A 17,383-nucleotide genomic window follows, 5' to 3' on the forward strand; every position below is an offset into this window, starting at 1 on the left:
TTTTTTTATTTATGGCTCACAATTGTGGTGAATTTTTGCAATTTATTCGTGTAGGTTGTGGTACCACATCAACAGATCCTTTCCCTTCTGCTAGGCTTGAAGCATCCAAGGTAGGATGGCGTGGCATCCAAGACTGCAGCCGTATCCACCACCACAAACTACAGAAATCTCACGAGAAACCACATATAGTACTGTACGTACCTACAGTAAAATCAACTAGCCACGAAACTCGATCACGTAATCCTCATCCATCATTCAGAGCAGCAGCACTTCGAGACCACAACCATTTCAGAGACCAGATATGGTGTCCAAACTCAGATAGATATATTTAGCTGCTGATGTTCTATACAAAAAGGCAATCAATCCACCCTGCCACGGTCCCAGGGTTTATATAGCAAGCTAAAGCTTGTACCTCCAACCAACCATATATATTCAGTCTAGCGTCATATGCTGCATAACTAGGGGCTATTATGCTATCTAGAGTCGTCTCCAGCACCGGCACCGCGGATCGAGATACGGTGCGGCAAAGTGCGGCAAAAGGCGCTCGCTCATCCACCATGGTTACGGTTCAGAGCGAGCGAGAGCAGCGGCGAGACGGTTCATTTCCACAGCTTCACGTGCTTGTCATGGCTCACTGAAGCCACCAGGCCGGAGCTTGAGGAGGCCAAGGCAGAGATGAGGCCGTCGTGCGCCGCGACGGTCATGCTCCTGTTCTCCACCATGTCCCACAGCTCAAGAGACTGCAGTGTTGGACACGAAACACTTGTAAGTCAACAGCGTAAATATCTTAGGAGGAAAACATGAATGATCCTGTCTATCCTTATCATCAAGTAAACATATCTTAGCAGGGAATCCAGTGATCATGTCTATTCTTATAAACATTAAAAAAAAAAGCATCCAATTGTAGTTGGGATCATTTCATTTGCAAACTACATTTGAAGCTAAAATTGCAGTTGAAATTCTAGGTCATGCTTGTATTAGAAAGATGAGAATTTCCAATGCAAGCTAAAATTGTAGTTGAGATCATTTCATTGGCAATCACATTTTATAGTCCTTTGCAATTAACTTTCAGACGTGCCATGCCCGTAAAATGCTGTTATGCGCTAAAAACACTTGCCTGGTAGCAACCGATGATGAGCAAAGATGGATACTTAGGGTGGAAAGCGCATGCATGAAACTTGCTCCCGGTGCTGTTGAGCTCTTGCACGCAGTTCTCATTCCCAGAATTCACAGACCATACTTTTACCGTGTCTTCACTGGTAGAGACAACATAGTCACCAGTGGGGCTCCAACAAAGTGAATCAACATGCTCTGTGTGACCCTGCAAAATTACCAAGATGGGGTTGAAGTTTTCTCTTGTCATGACCTAGGGAATTTTCAATTACTAGACAAGTAAATTCTTATTACAGCAGCCACCTGAGCACTTGGGAGAATACTCAGGCAAGAGCAATTTATCATAAATGCAAGTGAATCTCAAAAGGTTGAGTAAACAATTAGACAAGGAAGTAGACACCGAGATTTAGTTGGACACCATATCCTGATGCCACTTAGTGAACTAAACATAAGCAGATTATCTGCATCCAGTTGTGATGTAGAAATATAGAGGTTAGAGCCATCCAATACAAACCTCAAATATCCTAACACAAGCTTGTGTTTCCACATCCAGTATAGATACAACATTCTCTGAAGCTGCTGCAAGAAATCCACCATGACGTGGCTGAAATCTCAGCTGGCTTGAACCTCCCTACACAGGCATTACAAGAAAATAAATCAACAAACAGATGATCTGCAAGTGATATTTAAAACCATCTGCTGCTTGTGCTGGTGGCATCTCACTACTTTTAGAACAAAATTGTATGGACAAAGCAAAGCTACTAGAGATCGACAGAATGCTCAGTACGCAAAGTTTAGTAACCTTGAAATTTCGGACAGCCCTTCCGCTGCTGATACTCCAGAGCCGAATCTCACCATTCCCATCACAAGAACAAATGAGGTCATCCTTGTTTGGGTGAAAATCCACCGACATAACAGATGCTGAGTGCCCGGTAAACGTATGGACTGTATCATCTTGCTGGAAAAAACATTGCAGGAGTCGAATGTTAATGGCATGTTTATATAGTAAAACATACAACTTTGCTGCATTTGTAACTCTTAAGAAAACAAGGATAGACATCTCCCAAGCATCCAAATCAAATTAGAACCATCATACATATACCCCAGAACAAATAAGATCCACTTCCTAGACAAGAATTTGTGCCGTGTGAAGGAATCTAAGAACTGATGTTGGGGGTGGTGGGACCTTTCATGACAGGTAGCCTTGCCATGGACATTGCTTAAACTGCTCTCTTTTGTGAGTTTCACAGCCTAATTGACTATGCTTTCCAGTTTCAGCATAAAAGGTAACTGAGATGACATTAACACCTGAGTTACGAATAAAAAATAGCAATTTGATATTATCATTCGATGTTACTTGACAGAGTTGTGCAATGTAAGACAGGCGAATCACAAGGAAGCAGATGGGTAAGCAAAAGTTGGAGCGTTGACAAACCGCACAGGCTTACTTACATTGTCGACATCCCAGACCCTGACAGTTTTGTCAAATGATGATGTAGCAATACGTGGGATGCTTGGACCGAACCGTACATCGGTTATCAGAAGAGAATGCTCCTCCAATACTGCCTTTTGTTTTAAAGTTTCAGCATTCCACAATACCACCTGCATTGCAACATAACAGTTGTACATTTCAGTTTCAACACCAATTTTGGATGCAAGTCTCCAGAACTCAGACAATATCCCTTAGACTGAGCAGCCTGGTTAGTATGAACATGCATGTTTACCTTCTTATCATGACCCCCAGTAGCAAGTAGATTTCCATCTGATGAGAAGTGACAACATACAACCTTGTTGGTGCTTGCTCGAGCTGAAGAAATCTCTCGAAAGGTGAATCCTGCATAAAACATACACAAAATGTTAAATATGAAACAAACTTATGATACAACTTTCAAGTAAATAATGTAAATATAACATAATGAACCAGCATACTACTTCGACACCTGTTAGGCTTTCACTAAAAAAGGGACCAGGGTCTGTACACCTCACGGTTTCCATGCTAACCACAACCTAGTTCAGTTTACCCGATTGGGACCTGTGGGTACTACACTGGTAACCCAGGGAACCAGTGCCAATAATTGGCGTAAGCCTTTGGTACTAAACAGCTAGAACAAAGAATCGCACCTTTAGAAGAAGCCATAGAACGGCTGCGGGCATCACTTGGACCTGCAGCATCATCATGTGACAAGAATGAGTCCACGTTATCTCCCAAGCTGTCATCCTCCACCAAGCGATCCATGTCAGCCTACAGAAGTCAGGGCACAAAAGGATCAAGCAATAAACAAGGCACAAAAGGATCAACCAGTAGAACAGAGATGGGCTAATAATAGTAGTTGTACGTCCAAATACTTCCAAAGTACTAGTAAACAATAACTTACAATCTGGTTTGTTGGTGATTCCCTTGTGCCTGGGGCATCAGCACCAAAAACAACTAAGGCCTTTGATATACTAGCATTGTGGTGCATCGGTGGCATTGATATGGTGTCTCCTGGAGTATCTGTGGAAGGAGTTGAGGGTGCTGAGCTGGGGCAGGGGCCAGTAGTATTCATAGTACCAGAGCTGTTAGCTGGACCAGATGATGAGATAGGTTGTTTGCGTTTTCGCCCATTTTGATTCTTGGAAGCCTGCAAAACCATATCAGAGTTTGGGGTTTACAAACTTATGGAAACTTAAAGATTCAACAAAACGCAATAAGATGTTAAGATGATAAAATTGGATCATGCAGAACAGAGTAAAACCTGTTCGTTTCCACGAAAGGAATAGCACAAGCTTCCATCCATAGAAACACTCCCAGGCACCATTTTTTCATGATGGCCTGAGAAGTGATTTGAGCTTTGTGGTAGCTGGCTCAGTAATGATTGTTGAAGGAGCTGTTGCTGATTGCTGCTTTGCCGTTGCTGTTGTAAAGCAGCTATCTTCTACTACAAAGAGGGGAAGTGGTGAGGGTTTCTATTAAGATACAAAACATCATAAATGGTAGTGCTAGGGTAGAACTGATGGTAAGTGGTACTGGATAGCTGTTAAGAATATCATTAAGTACTTGAAAACAATAAGGATGTGTTAGCTAGATGATCATGTGATCATGCAAACTTCCAGACTGACAAAGAGCTGATTGTAACTGGACAGCCGTTAAGAATATCATTAAGTACTTGAAAACAATAAGGATGTGTTCTTACTCTATTAAGGTCAGGATGAACTCGTAGTAAATAGCTCCACCGACGCGAATTTCTACTCTCAAACATGATTATTGTTCGCGATTTGAATTTGTGTTCATTTTGAATGGAGGTGCACTAAGTTGTACAAGTTTAAAGTGATTCTAAGACGGAGGCCAAGCACATTGAGATTTGAAGCTACAAAAGGAAGTGTTTGGATAAGGCAATTCATTGTTGAACTATATCTTTGTGCACATGTAGGGTGCAAAAGACATTTTTAACCAAGGAATGAATTGAGCCTTCATGTGCTAATGTCAGAGATCCAAACAGTATTTCTTTGTGTACACAAATAGCATGTAGCCGCTTTCCTCTATTTATTTTTTGTAACAGCATTTCCTTTGATGTCAGAGCTAAGACCTCTAATGTTCCAGTTCAGAAAATTCCATTTCCGGTTTGTGGTATCCATGGTAGGTTAGGTAGATTGAAAGAAGCTGGAGGTAGCACACTAGGTAGATTGAAAGATGGAGGTAGCACACTAGGCTCTAAGGTGGGCAGTCCTGAAGGTGGGTGCCGGCAAGGAGGTAAGGAGCCCATTGAGATGATAGGCAAGGTTCGGCAATGACATAAAGACAGCAAACCAGCTCAACAGTTAGTTATAACAAATTATGACACTACATGTCAAATGCAGAAACAAACAAAGCTTAGATGTGGGGTCAAAGAGGCCCCAGGAGATGCAGATTAGTGAACGTCTTCACTGGTCACAGCAGCAGCCTCCTGAGGTGGCATGCTGCAACAATAATTTGCCAAGCTTTTGATGGATCTCGATGGGAAGTTCTGGGACTGGTTGCCGAATGAAAACTTCTCTACTCAATATTTTAGAATCAAGCTGGAAATAGGTTTTGGCAGGAGATTGCCCACTCTTGAAGAGTCAGCTCTTGACTGGGGAGGCAGAGGTCGGTTTGAACACACTGACTCTGGGCTTGGCAAAGTGGCGCTTGTAGACTAGCAGAGGCCCACTGCAACGGGCCTTGTGGACTTCGAATCTGCCACTTGGGGGGGGGGGGGGGGGGCTTGGGTTGGTCAATGGATCACCACTGACGTCAGAAACAGCCTGGAGCTGGAGAGTAGCCAACAGCTCAACCAGGTAGCCATGTCATCTACACAAACAAGAAGCAAGAGGCAAACTACCCTAGGATGGTTTTCTTATGATAAATTTAAATGAAGTTCGATGACAGTTCACTGAGCATAATTCAGGGGTGAACTTTAAATTCGGCCTGAAGCTCAGGAGGGTAATACGCACTTATCTCGTAAGAAAATTGATACTGCAGAATGCCAAGTTGTCAACATGGCATATTTTCTTATGACAGGTTTAAATAAATCCGATGAGTGATCCCCTTAAAAAGAATGATTGCTCAGTGGCCAAAATTCAGTGTTTGTATTATGGCAGGAACCAATGGGGAGACACAAAAGAAAAGAAACAAGGCGTGAGACTACATACATAAAGCCACAGTAAAAGTATGGGCAGTTATATGCATATAACATAAATAGTACGTCGAACTTACCTTCATCAGCATATCTGTCTCCATTGGCTGCACATGTGAATACATGTTCTGCAGTGAAGGCCCCACGCTAGGAATAATATCTGTGAATGCGTTTGACTGACCATCCCTTCGACTGCTCAAAAGCACCCGAAGCCTTCGGGCATCCATCTCTCCAGATGAAGATGTAATATTTTGCTGTGCTTGAAGCAGCAGCTGTTGCTGCTGTTGCTGCTGTTGAGTGAGAAACTGAAGATGTTGCAATGCTTGGGGATTCTGCATAAAAGATTTCTGTTGGAGAAATCCAGATCGAAACTGATCTAAACCCTGAACAGTTGTGACCAAATTGAAATACGTCGTGAGAACATAAAATATGTACAAGTCCTACTTGCTGCAAATTTACAATTTAGATGACAGAGATTTAATCAAGTGAAAAACTAACCGTGAGAGGCCACCCTTTCAAGGTCATATTGTGCCCTGCTGGATTAGTGCCTGCCAGAAAGCAGAGTATTAAACTATAACAATCAGTATGTGAATGAACGATACAAGTTGACAGGTATTAGGACATCTAACAAGCAGTCAGAGTCTCGAATTGCAGCAGCCAGGCACAAAAGCAACCATGAGGCTACATGAACAAAAAGATGGAGAATATGTGTGGTAACGACAGCTGTGCAGCCTAATTATTCCTCAAAACTAAAATAACAGAGATTTTCATGTTTGCATTAAGAAACATAATCTCCCTTCTAGAGACTAGAGAATAGGCCTACATCATACCTACACTGTGGATCACTGACCGTACACAAATTAAAACAACAAATATTAACGTCTCAATGCATAGAAGACCACAATATTAGATACATGTGTTCTGCATAATGATTTGTGCATTTATATATGCAAACAGAATTGTATGTATGTACTCTTTGTAAATTCTACCACCTTTAAGTTGTGTCTGTTAAACAACCATAACATTTTTTGTATATATTCGAATCTGGGCCTAATGATCTATACAAGTTCTACACAAGATAAAAGAAAACTGTTTGCAACACCAACGATTAAATGCTACTACAAAATAGGAAATATGTTTTCAGGTTCAATTGACTACGGATCTATAGATGTGAAAACCACATGAAAGCAGGAATAAAAGCAGAAACATCAATTTATACTAGAGTTCAATGGCAAAAACCTGGTACTCCAAGTAATGATCCGTCTGCTCCTGCAGCCCTAAGATTTAGAGTGGCATTTGAATCTACCTTGATTTCCTGGTACAATTAGACTTACCAACTTATATATACTGGCACATAAGTGAACACAATATCTTAAATAAACAGCAACCCAGTTAAGACATGTACAGACTACCTGTGTTGATCCCTGCAGTTGTAGGTTCCTGGCCTGAGCTTGTTGCAAAGTACCTGACACTCCACCAGCTGATCCTTGAAATATTTGCCTAGCGGTTGTAAGAACAGCAATCGAGTTAAGACATGCACGGACTACCTAAAACCATAAACCAAACATCTGCGCCCTAATAACAATCATATAAACAGCAAAGAAATGTCCTTGTAATTGAAAATTAAAGACAGAAACATCATAACAGCATCCATACAATCAGCAGACAGAAATGCTTTTCACTGACATGTTTGCTGCAACTGGTCTTTATGGACCTAGTAAATGCATCCCATGACTTTGTATAATTCATTACAGCAAAACAATAGTCTCAATGAATACTGGACAACATGCTAATGGATCAATCAAATAGATTTTCCTTCTATCTTGAGATCAGCGTGTGAAAGCTGTAATGGGCATTTATGCATTCAGATGTTCAAACTGAACTCCAAAAACTACTATGGATAGAATAGATTGCATTTCCAGTTAACCAGAATAGATTGAATTATCATCTTCAAGATATTCTTAGGATGCACAGTATCTAAATTTGCTACAAGGTAATCAGAAATGTTGAAATATATTAGAAGAGTGAATTCCTATAATCTTAAACTAAAGAGGGGGGAAAGATGAAGTTATAGAATGTATTAAAATTCTTTTTTGGTTGCCGAGCACGAAAACATGATATCAAGGATGTTTAACCAAGTAGCTCTGATACCTCCGAAACCACTCCCTTGTGACAAGCGAGTCATCATGAAAGAACAATATGCAAACAAAACTACAGCAGGAACAAGCTATTATGATTTATGAACCTACAACTAGAGTTCCATAGGAACTAGAAAGGTACAAAATGAGCAAGTAAAAATAGAATTCGGAATTCAGCTCAGACTCTAATTGATGGGATAAGACAAAAGCAACAGAACTGGAACTTTGGGGTTTTTTTTTTACATTTACCAACTGCACTAAAATAGATGATGTCACAAGACCATGAGTTGTCTGTTACAAAACTCCCCCAAGTAAATACAATACTATAACAAGCATTACTAGATAGTTTGTAGTTTATACCCGGAAGCCTGAGCTGATAATGCTGCGGACTTCAGCAAAGATGCAGGATTTGATTCCAGAAGCTGCCCAGCGTTTTCATTAAACCTTTGCTGCAGTGCAGGTTAGGATGGAAATATTAATGTATATCATTTTATATCAAAAATATTTGAGGGGATATTTAAGCAACAGTACATACTGCCTCTTGGGAATTACCTTTACTGATGCCTCATCCAAGGTGTCCCTCTGCGCAGAAATCTTCATTCTCTCTTCATACGCCTTTGCAGACAAAGAACTTGTTGTTACAGTATTTAGTTGTGTTGGAGGATCAGCAGATACTGAACCATTCTGAGGACTTGTGGGCAAATAACTGCTCTCATTACGCTGCTGTTGCTTCTGCTGGCGACGTTGCTGCTGCTGCTGCTGAGGATGTTGTTGCTGTTGTTGGGTCTGCTCCTGTTGTTGTTGCTCCTGCTGCTGCCTCTGTAGCATGAGCTGCTGCATTTGGATCTGCTGTGCTGACTGCTGGGAATGAGGATGTTGCTGCTGTTGCTGCAATGATGACTGCTGCTCTCGAGCTTTAATAGACTGTGTCTGGGACACAAAATTATAGTCATATACGGGAAAAGATACTTCATGATAATGCAAGATTATCACACTATATAGCTAGCAGTGGCAAGCAATTCCAGAACAGGAGGCAGGTGGTAGCTACAAAAAATATACAGTTACTGACTACTCAGAAACAAAAGCCTAATGGATAAATGCGAGCTTAGCTACTATCAAGCGCTAAACTAACACAACTTATTGTTTTATACTTTTATACACAGAATGAACATAAAAATAATTGGCTCTGGACCATTGGAAATAGGTTTTGGTGTTTGGTATGGCGCATTAACTTAAGATTTAATTTGAAATATTTAAAAGTAGCTTCAAACAAACACATCACAGATGAACCACCAGTCTGAACAGAATCCAGTTGATATATATGGGAAAGGCAACTCAAATTTTCGCAGACCCATGCTCAAAGATGTCTGGCCAAAGTCACAGGTCCGTCAATAGTTGTGCGGTTACGCTGTCATCCTTTAATTAGCTAATTGTGCAAAAAAATGAAATAAACATGAATGGCCATAAAGATTTAACCAAGGTAGATGGATTAGGGTTTTTTTTCCTTCTTTCATCAGTAAAATGAAAGTTTCTTGGATTTTGACTCTACTATTCATGTGGAAATTTTCAGTATGCTTTATATGAGAATATACTCCTATCAGCCAGCAAGTGGTGGGTATGACTAATGCAATTAAACATTTACATGTTTACTGTAAAGTTGTATCATTTAACCGCAGCAGCACAAGTAAATCGATATGCATGTGCAGAGGCAGTGCATCATATAAGAACCTCAATGTACGAAGTAGCAACATCGGAATGCTTGTCGTTGGTCCTTGAAATGAAGATGTCCCAGAAGACCGACCACCACTCAAAGAGGAAACCCCCTGGGGCGTCAATTGCTATTGCAAAATTAAAGTGACACATGTCAGTGCAGTAAAATTAAGTTTCATTCTTCAGAATTCAGATCGGACATTTGCATAGGTAAAATCAGACTAAGACAATACAATGGTTAGAACAGTTGCATGCACATTTGCTTCTAGTCATGCATCTCTGTCGCACAAGCACTGCCTACCTGACAACAAAGGCACTGTCTACCTAACAATAATACCTACAGGAATCAAAATATCTGGCCCTAATGTAGAAGATAGAGCTTGGAAACTAAAATGGAGCCTTCCACGCAACAAGGTAAATTGATCATGACACATTGATGTTGTAGCACTCACCAACAGGATCTGGAGACAGATTGGATTCGGCTTGGAACGCCTTTGCGGTGTTCTGCAAGTTCCGCTTCACCAGGTAGTCATGGATGTACACATCCAAGCTGCTTCGCCAGCGATACACATGGCAAACATTAGGTTCATACCACAGATCAGTACATCATCAAGGTTAATAATAATTAGAAGAAGGCACGAAAGATCCTAAAGAAAATCTCCTCTTATGCAAAATTTACTCCAGAAAAAAACCCCAACAAGGAAGCTACAGGCACTGGAAACAACAGGAGATGAAAGCGAAAAAAAAACAGAGGAAAAAATAGAGATAAAATGTGCATTTAAGCACTGTGGTAAAGATGCATTAAACTCTCTGGAAACCAAGAGGCAGCAAAGGCAGACACGCAAGGAACAGACCTATTACCGGGAAGAAAAAAGAAGGGCAGAAAAAGAAAACATAGAAAGAAGATAAAAGGTGGCAACTTTTGCAAAAGAAGAGGGAAATGTGCAGAACGGGAAAATAGAAATTTCATCAAGAAGTGACCTAATAAAGCATTTGTTCTTGAACGAATAATGCAGGGCATTTGTTTTTCAGCGGATAATCTGATTCTACAGGGGAAGAAAGAGGCGCCGTTGTCAACAAAAAAAAAATCACAAGAAACAATGGTGCGGAACGGACGGCGAAGAAACCAACCTGCGAAAGGAAATCAACGGTGGGGGAGGCACACAGAGACGAAGAAATTTCAAGAAACGCGAAGAAACCCTCATCTCGAACACATCGAGAGAGAATGTGTGAAGATTAAAAAAAGAAAAGTGGCGGCGTGTTTCCCTGCCAAAAGCAATCTGCTCACTGAAATAAACCCGGAGGCGGAGCAGAGGGAGGAACGAAACTCACATCTTGTCTGCGTCCCAAGAATCCTGCGCCATGGCTGCCGCCTCGTCCTGCTCCTCCTCCTCGCGGCCACACTGCACGACACGGTAACAGCGCCTCAAGAACCGCCAAAGGAACAAAAGCGCACGGAGCACAAGGCGGCGAAGAGAAAAGAAAGATTTGACCGCTCACATTCCGCTCCAAATCTTGCCTCGACGCCACTTTGCAAGGCCGAAACGCAAGTTGCTTCTTTGAAAAAAGAAATCAATTGGAGAGGAGAGAAGGTAGGTGCGCGGTGATTTAATATGGGGTAGGGAGGAGAGGGGAGGGGAAGGGAACAGAGGAATCGAATAAAAAGGAAGAGATGAACAGGGGAGAAGAGGGGATCGAGGGCTTTAGGCCAAAAACCCCATTGCCTTCTAACTTTACACTTTCACCCTTCATGGACACATGTAATTGCGATAAGGCCATTCACGCCCCATCACTCGTTGGAGTTCATACCATTTTAGAATTTTCCTTTTGTGGGTTATTTGATTTGTGTAATTGAATATATTAATAATCTAAAGAATTAGGCCTTTGAGAGTGTTTTTTATTTTTTGAAAATTATTCTTTCCCTTGATTTACTTAACTTTCAGAAGGCGTGATGTATATTTATGTGTTTTTCTATTTATATGGTCCTTGAATTCCATGAATAAAAGAGACTCTAGACCATGAACGATGAATGGTCCCCCCTAAAAGTAGCTCAAATTGACGTCATACACAAAGATAAGGGCAATCTTTCATATCTTGAAAAATTATAGTTTTCTAAGTCCTTCGGTCCTGCGAATCAAAGGATTCTAAATAATGTCCAATGATCGTCCATAATAAGAGTAGCTCAATCAATGGTGTACAGAAAGATACAAGGACGATCTTTGATATCAGAGGTGAATATAATTTTAAGAGTCTTTAAATCCCATGAATTAAAACATGTAGGTAACGAGTGGCGCTAATGACCATCGACCGACCTCTATAAGACCAACTGAAATTAATGTTGTGCATAAATATAGGGCAATCTTTGGAGATATTCAATATCTTGTGGAATTCTATTAAATTTGATTGGATTCAATGTACATTATATTTAGAAGTCAACTCGAATATCTTCTCATCAAAAGAGACGCGTAAGGCGTGTTATATGTGCATTAATTTTGGCTGGTTTTGCGAAAGGTCAAAGGTCATATATTAAGAAATACAAGTTCTTACAAAAACACCCTTATAGAAATTGAAACAAATCATCTTTGGGGTGTCGAAGTCTTCTTTTTGTTGCATCCACCGATGGCGCGGCGTGAGCAAAGCTTGTTGCCTCCTTTGGATGTCGTCTCAGTGGAGCAAACTTGTTGAAACGCACGAGCTTGTAGAAGCATCTTCACTCTTTGTGGAAGTTGAACCTTTTTTATAGAACTTCACTAAAAGTGTGTACCAATATCTAGCCTAAAAAATAATTTGTTATCTATGTGATTGCCTCGAATCAAATTATAAAAGTATCGTCGCCGCCTCACATTCTTGAATAAGACACAAACCCTAGCCAAACTTAAAAAACACACAAAATGAAGTAGGAACATTCTGGCCGGCAAGGGACATGGTCCATAGTGCGTACATGGCCTTAAGGCCACGGAAGACAACACACTAGCGGCGCTGCGGGTAAGAAGCACGGAACCCTGATCACCTAGAGTGAGGCGAAGGGGCCATAAGAACAAATATCATACTAACAACAACAAAAATGACCCGCTTATTAGGTTTTAGCGAAGGTGGTTGCATCACCAAAAAAATATCAGACTCCCTAAAGGAGACTCTATGTACGTGAGCATCATTACCACTTTACCAAGGGTCTAGTGCACAAGAAACCACCATCGAGGCATTGTGAGTGATCCGCGAGATCTAGGAAGGTGTTTCAGATGAAACATTCTAAGCGCCATATCGGTCTGTGAGGAGATGTCGATCCAAGTCAGCCATATCTGCCCGACCCAAGTCTCGGGGCTACTGCACATCCATTCGTCCTAAGTATAAGTTCTTGAGCAAGATTTCGATCCTCATGCTGATTGCTGCCAAATCAGCCAGAGTCTCGGGGGCTACCAGCTTTTGTGCCGGTATGCACCTTGAGGGCTACTCGTTATACTGTCATGCAAAAATTGTAAGGCGTGATGGAACTTTACCTCCATTCCAAGCGTGAAGCTATCCATCATATGCTTCACACATTCGTTCATCCCATTGGCTGCACCTTCAAGAAGGTTAGAGCCTCCCGCTTCACCTTCATCGGGAAGGTATTTTGCTAGGACTTCGTGTCTGCCTGGCGGCGCACGGTGTGGTCGCAGCCTCTAAGTTTGTGACGGACATCTCGTTTTGAGGCCCTTGCACCATGATGGTGTTGGCCGAGGTGTTGGGGATCGCTGGCGGTCGCAACGAGGCTTCGCATATGATGAGCTCGGTGGACGACCCCGGCTGTGAAGCTGGGATGTAGTGGAGGGAGGTGGTCGAAGTTTTTCCCCTTCTAGCCATCGGTCTGAGGAATTCACTTCCCTGGTGTGCTATCCAGTCCCGGTTTCCCAAAGTTTTGTTGGGCAACGTAGTAATTTCAAAATTTCCTACGCACACGCAGGATCATGGTGATGAAGGAAATATGCCCTAGAGGCAATAATAAAGTTATTATTTATTTCCTTATTTCATGGTAAATGTTTATTATTCATACTAGAATTGTATTAACCGGAAACATAATACTTGTGTGAATACATAGACAACATAGTGTCACTAGTATGCCTCTACTTGACTAGCTCGTTGATCAAAGATGGTTATGTTTCCTAGCCATTGACATGAGTTGTCATTTGATTAACGGGATCGAATCATTAGGAGAATGATGTGATTGACTTGACCCATTCCGTTAGCTTAGCACTCGATCGTTTAGTATTCTGCTATTGCTTTCTTCATGACTTATACATGTTCCTATGACTATGAGATGATGCAACTCCCGTTTACCGGAGGAACACTTTGTGTGTGATACGTCTCCAACGTATCTATAATTTATGAAGTATTCATGCTATTATATTATCCATCTTGGATGTTTAATGGGCTTTACTATGCACTTTTATATTATTTTCGGGACTAACCTATTAACCCAGAGCCCAGTGCCAGTTTCTGTTTTTCTCCTTGTTTCAGTGTTTCGCAGAAAAGGAATATCAAACAGAGTCCAAACGGAATGAAACCTTCGGGAAAGTTATTTTTGGAACGGAAGCAATCCAAGGGACTTGGAGTGCACGTCAGGGAATCAACGAGGAGGGCACGAGGCAGGGGGCGCGCCCACCCCCTGGGCGCGCCCTCCACCCTCGTGGGCCTCTCGTGGCTCCCCTGATGTATTTCTTCCTCCTATATATACCAATATACCCTAAAACCTTCGGGGAACAGAATAGATTGGGAGTTCCGCCACCGCAAGCCTCTATAGCCACCAAAAACCAATCGGGACCCTGTTCCGGCACCCTGCCGAAGGGGGATCCCTCACCGGTGGCCATCTTCATCATCCCGGTGCTCTCCATGACGAGGAGGGAGTAGTTCACCCTCGGGGCTGAGGGTATGTACCAGTAGCTATGTGTTTGATCTCTCTCTCTCTCTCGTGTTCTTGATTTGGCATGATCTTGATGTATCGCGAGCTTTGCTATTATAGTTGGATCTTATGATGTTTCTCCCCCTCTACTCTCTTGTAATGGATTGAGTTTTCCCTTTGAAGTTATCTTATCGGGTTGAGTCTTTAAGGATTTGAGAACACTTGATGTATGTCTTGCCATGCTTATCTGTGGTGACAATGGGATATCACGTGATCCACTTGATGTATGTTTTGGTGATCAACTTGCGGGTTAAGCCCATGAACCTATGCATAGGGGTTGGCACACGTTTTCGTCTTGACTCTCCGGTAGAATCTTTGGGGCACTCTTTGAAGTTCTATGTGTTGGTTGAATAGATGAATCTGAGATTGTGTGATGCATATCGTATAATCATACCCACGGATACTTGAGGTGACATTGGAGTATCTAGGTGACATTAGGGTTTTGGTTGATGTGTGTCTTAAGGTGTTATTTTACTACGAACTCTAGGGTTGTTTGTGACACTTATAGGAATAGCCCAATGGATTGATCGGAAGGAATAACTTTGAGGTGGTTTCGTACCCTACCATAATCTCTTCATTTGTTCTCCGTTATTAGTGACTTTGGAGTGAGTCTTTGTTGCATGTTGAGGGATAGTTATATGATCTGATTATGTTATTATTTTGAGAGAACTTGCACTAGTGAAAGTATGAACCCTAGGCCTTGTTTCCTAGCATTGCAATACCGTTTACGCTCACTTTTATCATTAGTTACCTTGCTGTTTTTATATTTTCAGATTACAAAACCCTATATCTACCATCCATATTGCACTTGTATCACCATCTCTTCGCCGAACTAGTGCACCTATACAATTTACCATTGTATTGGGTGTGTTGGGGACACAAGAGACTCTTTGTTATTTGGTTGCAGGGTTGCTTGAGAGAGACCATCTTCATCCTACGCCTCCCACAGATTGATAAACCTTAGGTCATCCACTTGAGGGAAATTTGCTACTGTCCTACAAACCTCTGCACTTGGACGCCCAACAACGTCTACAAGAAGAAGGTTGTGTAGTAGACATCAGTGTGCTACCAAACGTCACAACGTAACTGGGTGATTATAAAGGTGCTCTACAAGTGTCTCCAAAGGTACTTGTTGGGTTGGCGTATTTCGAGATTAGGATTTGTCACTCCGATTGTCGGAGAGGTATCTCTGGGCCCTCCCGGTAATGCACATCACTATAAGCCTTGCAAGCATTGTAACTAATGAGTTAGTTGCGGGATGATGTATTACGGAACGAGTAAAGAGACTTGCCGGTAACGAGATTGAACTAGGTATTGAGATACCGACGATCGAATCTCGGGCAAGTAACATACCGATGACAAAGGGAACAACGTATGTTGTTCGACCGATAAAGATCTTCGTAGAATATGCAGGAGCCAATATGGGCATCCAGGTTCCGCTATTGGTTATTGACCAGAGAGGTGTCTCGGTCATGTCTACATAGTTCTTGAACCCGTAGGGTCCTCACGCTTAATGTTCGTTGACGATATAGTACTATGAGTTATGTATTTTGGTGACCGAATGTTGTTCGGAGTTTTGGATGAGATCACGGATATGACGAGGAACTCCGGAATGGTCCAGAAGTAAAGATTGATATGTGGATAGTAGTGTTTGATCTCCGGAAAGGTTCCGGAATCCATCAGAAGGGGTTCCGGATGTTTCCCGAAATGTTTGGGCACGAGAACACTTTATCTGGGCCAAGGGGGAAAGCCCATGAGGTTTTTGGAAAGCGCAAAAGGAAGTTTTGCGGAGTCCAGGGGCCAGACACCAGGGTCCCTGGCGTCTGGGTCCAGACGCCGGGAACCCTGGCGTCTGGGTCCAGACGCCGGGAACCCTGGCGTCTGGCCCTGGAGTCCGAGAAGGACTCTTGCCTTTCGGGTGAAACCGACTTTGTGGAGGCTTTTACTCCAAGTTTCGACCCCAAGGCTCAACATATAAATAGAGGGGTAGGGCTAGCGCCCAAGACACATCAAGAAACACCAAGTCGTGTGCCGGCAACCCCGTCCTCTCTAGTTTATCCTCCGTCATAGTTTTCGTAGTGCTTAGGCGAAGCCCTGCGGAGATTGTTCTTCACCAACACCGTCACCACGCCGTCGTGCTGCCAGAACTCATCTACTACTTTGCCCCTCTTGCTGGATCGAGAAGGCGAGGACGTCATCGAGCTGAACGTGTGCAGAACTCAGAGGTGTCGTGCGTTCGGTACTTGGATCGGTCGGATCGTGAAGACATACGACTACATCAACCGCGTTGATAAAACGCTTCCACTTACGGTCTACGAGGGTACGTAGACAACACTCTCCCCTCTCGTTGCTATGCATCACCATGATCTTGCGTGTGCGTAGGTTTTTTTTGAAATTACTACGTTCCCCAATAGTGGCATCCGAGTCTGGTTTTATGCGTAGATGTTATATGCACAAGTAGAACACAAGTGAGTTGTGGGCGATACAAGTCATACTGCTTACCAGCATGTCATACTTTGGTTCGGCGGTATTGTTGGATGAAGCGGCCCGGACCGACATTACGCGTACGCTTACGCGAGACTGGTTCTACCGACGTGCTTTGCACACAGGTGGCTGGCGGCTGTCAATTTCTCCAACTTTAGTTGAACCGAGTGTGGCTACGCCCGGTCCTTGAGAAGGTTACAACAACACTAACTTGACGAACTATCGTTGTGGTTTTGATGCGTAGGTAAGTACGGTTCTTGCTCAGCCCGTAGCAGCCACGTAAAACTTGCAACAACAAAGTAGAGGACGTCTAACTTGTTTTTGCAGGGCATGTTGTGATGTTATATGGTCAAGACGTGATGAGATATAAG

At 42.5% G+C, this 17,383-nt stretch overlaps 1 protein-coding gene across 3 annotated transcripts; it reads right to left on the reverse strand.

Annotated features, from left to right (window-relative positions):
- Positions 1–302: 302 nt before the first annotated feature.
- Positions 303–11,256, reverse strand: LOC123077562 (transcriptional corepressor LEUNIG). 3 transcript variants are annotated; one of them, XM_044499848.1, is made up of 19 exons: positions 11,093–11,256; positions 10,925–10,995; positions 10,045–10,142; positions 9,611–9,720; positions 8,435–8,812; positions 8,243–8,331; positions 7,157–7,244; positions 6,984–7,059; positions 6,243–6,292; positions 5,825–6,127; positions 3,849–4,028; positions 3,489–3,734; positions 3,235–3,355; positions 2,838–2,947; positions 2,566–2,715; positions 1,916–2,071; positions 1,628–1,744; positions 1,118–1,321; positions 303–740 (listed from the first exon to the last, which is right to left on the reverse strand). In XM_044499848.1, the coding sequence occupies exons 2-19, from the start codon at positions 10,954–10,956 to the stop codon at positions 600–602; spliced, it is 2,649 nt and encodes an 882-aa protein (XP_044355783.1). In that variant the 5' UTR covers positions 10,957–10,995; positions 11,093–11,256; the 3' UTR covers positions 303–599. The 3 variants fall into 3 exon arrangements, with proteins under 3 accessions (XP_044355783.1, XP_044355785.1, XP_044355782.1); XM_044499850.1 differs by having other exon boundaries at positions 5,825–6,076; positions 10,045–10,145; XM_044499847.1 differs by having other exon boundaries at positions 10,045–10,145.
- Positions 11,257–17,383: the final 6,127 nt, after the last annotated feature.

This window comes from Triticum aestivum, chromosome 3D, assembly GCF_018294505.1.
Source record: "Triticum aestivum cultivar Chinese Spring chromosome 3D, IWGSC CS RefSeq v2.1, whole genome shotgun sequence".
NCBI classification, from domain to species: domain Eukaryota; kingdom Viridiplantae; phylum Streptophyta; class Magnoliopsida; order Poales; family Poaceae; genus Triticum; species Triticum aestivum.